A 7,293-nucleotide genomic window follows, 5' to 3' on the forward strand; every position below is an offset into this window, starting at 1 on the left:
GCTAGGAGGGATTGGGGGCAGGAGGAGAAGGGGACGATAGAAGATGAGATGGCTAGATGGCATCACTGACTTGATGGACGTGAGTCTGAGTGAACTCCAGGAGTTGGTGATGGACAGGGAGGACTGTCATGCTGCGATTCATGGAGTCACAAAGAGTCAGATATGACTGAGCGACTGAACTAAACTGAACTGAACTGACCATGGTTAATGGGATGGCACTCATCCTTGGTAGGGCCAGAGAATATTTGGGATTAGAATGGAGTGATCTTTGCTCTGGTGGCTAAAGGTGTAAGATGGACTGTGCTGGGTGTAAGATGGACTGTGCTGGGTGTAAGGGCCACGTTTCTCACCATGTGGATGAGAGAAAAGGAGGAGGGTGGTTTCCAGAGAAAGAAAAAGATACTCAGGGAGGGACTTCCCTGGTGGCAGAGTGGATAAGAATCCGCCTGCCAGTAGAGGGAACACAGGTTTGATCCCTGGTTCAGGAAGATTCCATGTACTGCAGAGGAGCTAAGCCCATGGGCCACAACTGCTGATGCATCTGTGTGTCTAAGACGAGCCACTGCAACGAGACATCCCCGCTCACCACAACTAGAGAAAGCCCTGGAGCAGCAGTGAAGACCCAGAACAACCAAAAGGAATAAATGCATTAATAAAATAAATAAATACATTTTTTAAAAAAAGATGCTCAAGGAGGAGCAAGACCAGAGTCCAAGTTCTGTGATCTGAATATTTGTGTTCCTCAAATTTCTATGTTGGGAAAGTAACCCACAAGGTGAAGGTTTGAGGAGGTAGGAGGCTCCACTTTCATGAATAGGAGTAACGTCCTTATAAAAGAGACCCCACACAGGGATCCCTAGCTTCACCTGAGGACACAGCAAGAAGTCTGTGACCTGGAATTGGGCTATCACCCAAATATGCCAATTATGGTTGTATGGCACCATGAATCTGGACTTCCAGCCTCCAAAACTATGAGAAATAAGTTTCTGTTGTTTATAAATTCTACAGTCTATGAACCCTGGTGTGCTGCAGTCCACAGGGTTGCAAAGAGTCGGACACGACTAAGCGACTGAACAACTCTATGGTATGTTGTTATAGCTGACCGAGTGGATTAAGACACAGAGGAAGAGTCCTCACAGGATTTGAATTCATGATTCTAATTATTCTGAGTTCCAGCTGTGCACATGATCTCATGATCTATAATTAACTACCCTTTGGCTTAAATTAATTTCAGTTCCATTCCATCATTTGCAGTCACCCGTCAGCAAGGATGCCTGCTAAACACCTCTGTGTTTTTGCTCTTTCTTCTTTGCTTGCTGGTGAGAGTGCAAAACAATGAAAACAATATCAATAATGACGCTGCTTGGGCCTTCCCTGGTGATCCAGAGGCTAAGACTCTGTGCTCCCAATGCAGGGGGCCAGGGTTCAGTTCCTGGTCAGGGAACTTGATCCTACATGCTGCAGCTAAGGCCAGGAACAGCCAAATAAATAAATACAATAAATAAATATTTAAAAATAATATCTCCACTTTCTGGGAATTTACTATGAACAAAAGATTGCTTTTTGTTCATTATCTCATTCAATACTCAAACCAAATCTGGACAAGTATTGTCCCATGTTACAGATGAGTAAACTAAGACACAAAGAAGCTATATGAGTCTTCCAGGTTCATAAAGCCATTAAGAGGAAGACCCCTAATTCATCTCTTGTGTTGCTGGATCGAAAGCCTTTGTTCTTAACCATGTGTATCACTCTCTTCACAAAGTGAATCAACTCTGGTGGGATTCAGACTCACAGCCTGAATTTAAAAGGCTTGTTCCTCACAAGAATTCCAGGGGCTAACTGAGGTCTGGAAGCCACAGTGATCAGGTGCCTCGGGTGACTCAGATTTATTTTCCTATAGATCAAAAGGCAGCTTAGGAAAATCTCAGACTGTATGACACTCTCATATCCCCTCCTGGTCCTGTGTCTTTCCCCTCTGGTGCTGAGGAAAAAAAAAATAAAAGGGAAAAAGTAAAAAGAGGGGAAGGGGTGGGAACTGTGGACCAGAAGTGAGTAGAGGTGGGGGAAGTAGGGAGAAGGTTGGTGACACCTGTGGGAGGCATATCCAACCATCTCCCTGGGGATAAGCTCCTCCCCTTCTCCTGTTCCATCCGTGAGTACTTGGGGGTGGGGTTAGGGCAGAGGATGTGGGAAAAGCAAAGGAGACCCTCAGCAACCAGGGCTCTTAGAGGAAGGAGGCATCACACGCACAGTTCTGAGTTGAGGCCCCAGAGGAGCAAGGTTTCCAGAAAGAGTTTGAGCTGAAGATGTGAGCCCCTTCTGCCAGTTGATGCCCCTCCTCCCTCCACAAAGGAATATTCCATGGCAGTTAGGGGCCCTCTACTGCTGAATGGGCTGTTCTTTTCCAGACGCCAGGTGCTGTGGTGGCCACTGCTCTGCCTGATGAAAATATTTAAATGATGAAGGACAACTGACACTGGCAAGGGAAGGGGGAGATGGGGTGGAGGATAGAAGCGGAGTCAGGGAGTACTCAACATGGCGACAGGGAACATTAGGGATGAATTCTCTGGGTCAAGAGGAGAAAGTGATGAACATCAGAAGCCTGGAAAGGGCTGAGAGGGCTGGAAAGCAGGATGGGGTGGCAGTGAGCCCGGGACAAGAGGAAGGGGTGCAGAACTGTGTCTCCACCCATGACAGTAACTGGTCAGTGATTAACGGCCACGGCCTGAAGCTCCACAGGGTTTCTCGGCTGCTCCTGCAGGACAGGATTACACACAGCTCCCGCTGGATAACGCAGGTGTTGGCCTCAGAGCTCAGCCTGCTCGCCTTCATCCTGCTGGTGGTCGTGGTCTTCTCCAAGAAATGGCTGTGCTTCGAGAGGATCCGTTTCTACCAGCACTGGCCCATGAACATCACCACCAAAATCTACACATCAGTTCACATAATGTCCCTGGGGCTCCTGCATATCTACAAATCCAAGAGCTGTTCCAACTCAGAATGGGAAAGGTGAGACCCTTACTCTCTCATCCCACCCCAAGGACTCCAGCTTGCCTTGGCCTTGACCTCTGTACCCCAGTATTCTTGGCCCTTCCCTCTAGTCAGCCCCACTTTTTTTGACCAGTAAGATGGTTCTACTGGCCCTGAGACCCCCCCAGGGGTCATTGTTCCTCCTCAGTTGGGCAAACCACTTCTCCTGCCCCAATGGGACAGCTCACAGCCAAGTCTGTCTTTACAGAAATGTTGTGAGGGACTTGGATTCTGGGGGTTTGTGAATCACTCATTAATGACCCAGTTCACTATTATCCTGGGAGAAGAGCCCTAGGGGGTTGGGAATCTCCTTCCTCAAGGCTTTTGGACCCAGAGCTTGAGGAGTCCTCAGAATGCAGGCTTTCGCTCTTCTGGGCCAGCTCTGTGTTTCCATCTCTGGTTACCTTGCTCCTTCCTCCTTCCCAGAGTTCTTGCAGCTACTCCATTTCCTATTCTTGTTAATTTCACCTCTGCTATTCCCTCACCTCCCCCTCCCAGGTTTGGGTCTCCTTTCTCAACATTTGTGGAAAACCAGAACTTTTTTTTAACCCCTGAATTTCACTTCTTGACCTTATTGACTTTTTTTTTTTTTAAGTTACACAGCCATAGACAACTTCCCTGGCAGACCAGTGGTTAAGCCTTCACCTTCCAGTGCAGGGGTGCAAGTTCCATCCCTGGTCAATGGGAGCTAAGATCCCATATGCCTGGCAGCCAAAAAAACAAAACAGAAAACTGAAGCAATACTGTAACAAATTCAATAAAAGCTTCAAAAAAAAAAAAATCTCCACATTAAGAAAAAAAGTTCAGTTCAGTTCAGTTCAGTTCAGTCGCTCAGTCATGTCCGACTCTTTGCAACCCCATGAATCGCAGCACGCCAGGCCTCCCTGTCCATCACCAACTCCCAGAGTTCACTCAGACTCACGTCCATCGAGTCAGTGATGCCATCCAGCCATCTCATCCTCTGTCATCCCCTTCTCCTCCTGCCTCCAATCCCTCCCAGCATCAGTCTTTTCCATTGAGTCAAAAGTTACACAGCCATTATTTACTTTCATTATGAAAGTGGTGGTGCTTTAGTTGCTAAGTTTTGATTAACTCTTGAGACCCCCATGAACTGTAACCCTCCAGGCTTCTCAGTCCAAGGGATTTTCCAGGCAAGAATACTGGGTGGGGTGGGGGGCAGGGGCTGCCATTTCTGTCTCTAGGGGATCTTCCCAGCCTAGGGATTCCCAGACCTGTGTCTCCTTCATTGCAGGCAGTCTCCTGCATTAGCAGGCAGGTTCTTTACCACTGAATCACCAGGGAAGCCCCACCATGAAAGTAAAACATCCTTATTCCAATAAATATGGGGCAACAAAAGCTATCATTATTAGCAACGTTATTTTATTTGCTTAAGTTAATCCCCTATCAACTCTAAGAGCTAGGGAAATTATCCTCATATTACAGATAGGAAAATGAGACTCAGGTCACCTTGCTCAAGATCATAAACCTATTAGGCTGAACCACAAGATGGGCCAATTTTTGACCTCTTTTCACCTGATCAGATTCATACATAATAACCTAATAATGGCAGGTTTACAATTATAACTCAGATGTGTCTGGCTCAAAAATGTAATCAACTACATGAGTTTTTGCTCTATAGGTTACTCAAAGACAGTCACTACTGGATGTTTATTCAGCACTCAATTTTTTTCCAGGCTTCTTTTTTAAAAAAATTGAACACGTTTTGAATAATTTTTACATAGTTTTATTCATTCTTCATAAACTATTTTATATATTTTAGATTATTTTTATTACTTATTTTGTATTATTTAAAAATTTATGAGATATAATAAACACCCCATATTAAGACTATACTATTCAACTTAATAGATTTATTAATTGTGACTTGACTATCTTATTTATCTATTCTTGGCAAATTTATTTCCAATTTCATACTTAAGAAAAAAAGACCAACAAAGCTTACTAATCATGAAGTTTTTCCTGTGTTTAGTATCTCTGGAATAGATTTCCTAAAGTGGGTTTAATGGATCAAAGAGTATAACCATCATAAGGCTTTAAAAAAAAATTTTCCATGTTGCTTTCAAAAAGTGTGAAAACAATTTATGCTTCCACTAACAATGTACGAAGAGGCTGTTTCATTGTAACTTTCTCAGCAATGACTGTTTATTATTTTTTAAAATTTTATTTTATCAAAGTATAATTGATTTAAAATGTTGTGTTAATTTCTGCTCTATAGCAAAGTGATTCAGTTATACACATACATATTTTTTCATATTCTTTTTAAAGTTATGACTGTTAACTTTAAATACATGAATATATATTTTTTTTATTTAAAAAGTTGCACAATTATTGTTAGAATGCAGAAAGTTTAAGAAAGAAAATAAAAATCACCTAAAATTTCTTCACACAGATATAATTACCGTTGACATTGTAATGGATTTACTTCTAGTCTTTTGTGTATCTATATAAAATAAATACAAATAAATATACATATAGCTTTATTTTTGTTTTAACAAATATATATTTTAATTTTTCAAAGTTGTAATCATTTTACATGCTCAGTGTTGTAAACTCCACTTTTCAGTGGTAAGCATATTATTTGTATCATAAAATAATTATTCTATAAATATCTATGTTAAAAATTGATTACATAATATACGGACACAGTGAAAATTCAAAAAACACAACAGATTAAAGTGAGCCTTCCACCTTCCAAGTTCCCTCCTTAGATTCTATCTGGAGACAATGATCTATCATATCCTGGTTTTTAATGAACACATAATAATGTAATGTGCAGGTACCTTATAACTTAACAGCTCTCTTGTTAGACATATAAATAATTTTGGAAAGAAGATCTCTGTACATAAATTTTGATGCATATCTTGGATTGTTTCTTTAACATAAATTCCAAGAGGATCTATTGCTGGGGCAAAGGGTCTTAAAAATTTAGATTTGGGTAGCATCTCTGATCACACATCAGAGATCCTACCAGTGGTATGTGAAAGCACCTGTTTTCTCTAAATCCTTTCTTACACTAGATATGATCAATTTTGTTTTGATATTTGCTAATTTGATAGACCAAAAAAAATCACATTTAATTTGCAGTTTTTATTGTTGAGTTTCATGTTTTTATTGGACATTAGTATTTTTTTTTGAGAACTGCAGTTCAAGTTGCCTGTCCAGCTTCTCCTTTGAGGCATTTGTTTTCATATGGTTGGAGTTATCACACAATCTCCATATCAAGAATCTTTGCCTATTTAATAAGTGAAAATGATGTTTTATTATTGTCATCTCAAATGTGCATTTGTCTGGTTGTTTCCTTGTATTTGCTCATTCGATTATATTTTGTCTTTTGTGAATCTTTAGTTCATCCTGTTTTCTCATTTTCCCTAGACAGTTTTAAGCTGTGGACAAATCACCCAGCTTTTGGGGTGGCCAAGATTACCCTCTGCCTGGCCTTGGGGCTGGGCATCATCCTCACCATCTGGTTGCACCTGCCGTATATACCTGGTCTTCAGAAATTGTCCTTTTTCAGCTGGATTGGGACTGTCATGAGCTTCTGTGAAGGTGCCCTCTAGCTCTGGAAAAGGTCCTTAGTTTCTCCTAACCCTCATCTTCCTGGCACTTCTTCCTCTTCCTTTTTTGGGGAGTGGGGTTTGGGTTTGTGGGTGGTGGGAGAACAGAACTAGTAGTTGTTGACTGAGAACTGAGTTCCATCGATTCCTGGTCACTGGCAGGGTGGAGGTGGAGAGGTCAATTCCCGTGAACCTCTGGGACCGCGTGCTCTGTGTGTGCTGATGGGGGTTGTGGTTTGTGACTGTAGTTCAGCAGATGAGGAAGAATGCTTTTGGAATTCTCGAGTGAAAATAAGACCCCCTTGCTCCCCTTTGTCTCCTAGCTTTCTTCATTTTCTTCACCCTCATACTGTTCCCTGTTAACGTCTGGCTCTTCGAGTTGAGAAAGAATTTATCAATCCCCCTCTGCTGGAGCTACTTCACTGGTTGGCTGGTGTTTATCCTGTATGTAATCTGTGGTGAGTGACCCAGAGGACCCTGGGAAGCAGGGAACACAGGTGGGTCGGGGCAGAGAAAGTGTGGAGGGAGAGGGCTGTCAATCCCCAGGGATAGGTTCTTAGGGACTTTTCTTCCCCTTGGCCTCACTTTGCTTGCCACTTGTTCCTCCCAATCTCTGACTTTCCTCTCCCCTTTCTCCTTGTCCTTTCCCAGCAGTCCTCTGCTACTTCAACCATGGAAATTTCTGGTG

General features: G+C 42.5%; 1 protein-coding gene across 1 annotated transcript; it reads left to right on the top strand.

Annotated features, from left to right (window-relative positions):
- The first annotated feature begins 2,590 nt into the window (after positions 1 to 2,590).
- On the top strand, positions 2,591 to 6,647 carry ODF4 (outer dense fiber of sperm tails 4). The gene is made up of 2 exons (XM_069603508.1): positions 2,591 to 3,009; positions 6,428 to 6,647. The coding sequence occupies exons 1-2, from the start codon at positions 2,591 to 2,593 to the stop codon at positions 6,606 to 6,608; spliced, it is 600 nt and encodes a 199-aa protein (XP_069459609.1). The 3' UTR covers positions 6,609 to 6,647.
- Positions 6,648 to 7,293: the final 646 nt, after the last annotated feature.

This window comes from Ovis canadensis, chromosome 11 (genome assembly GCF_042477335.2).
Source record: "Ovis canadensis isolate MfBH-ARS-UI-01 breed Bighorn chromosome 11, ARS-UI_OviCan_v2, whole genome shotgun sequence".
NCBI lineage: Eukaryota > Metazoa > Chordata > Mammalia > Artiodactyla > Bovidae > Ovis > Ovis canadensis.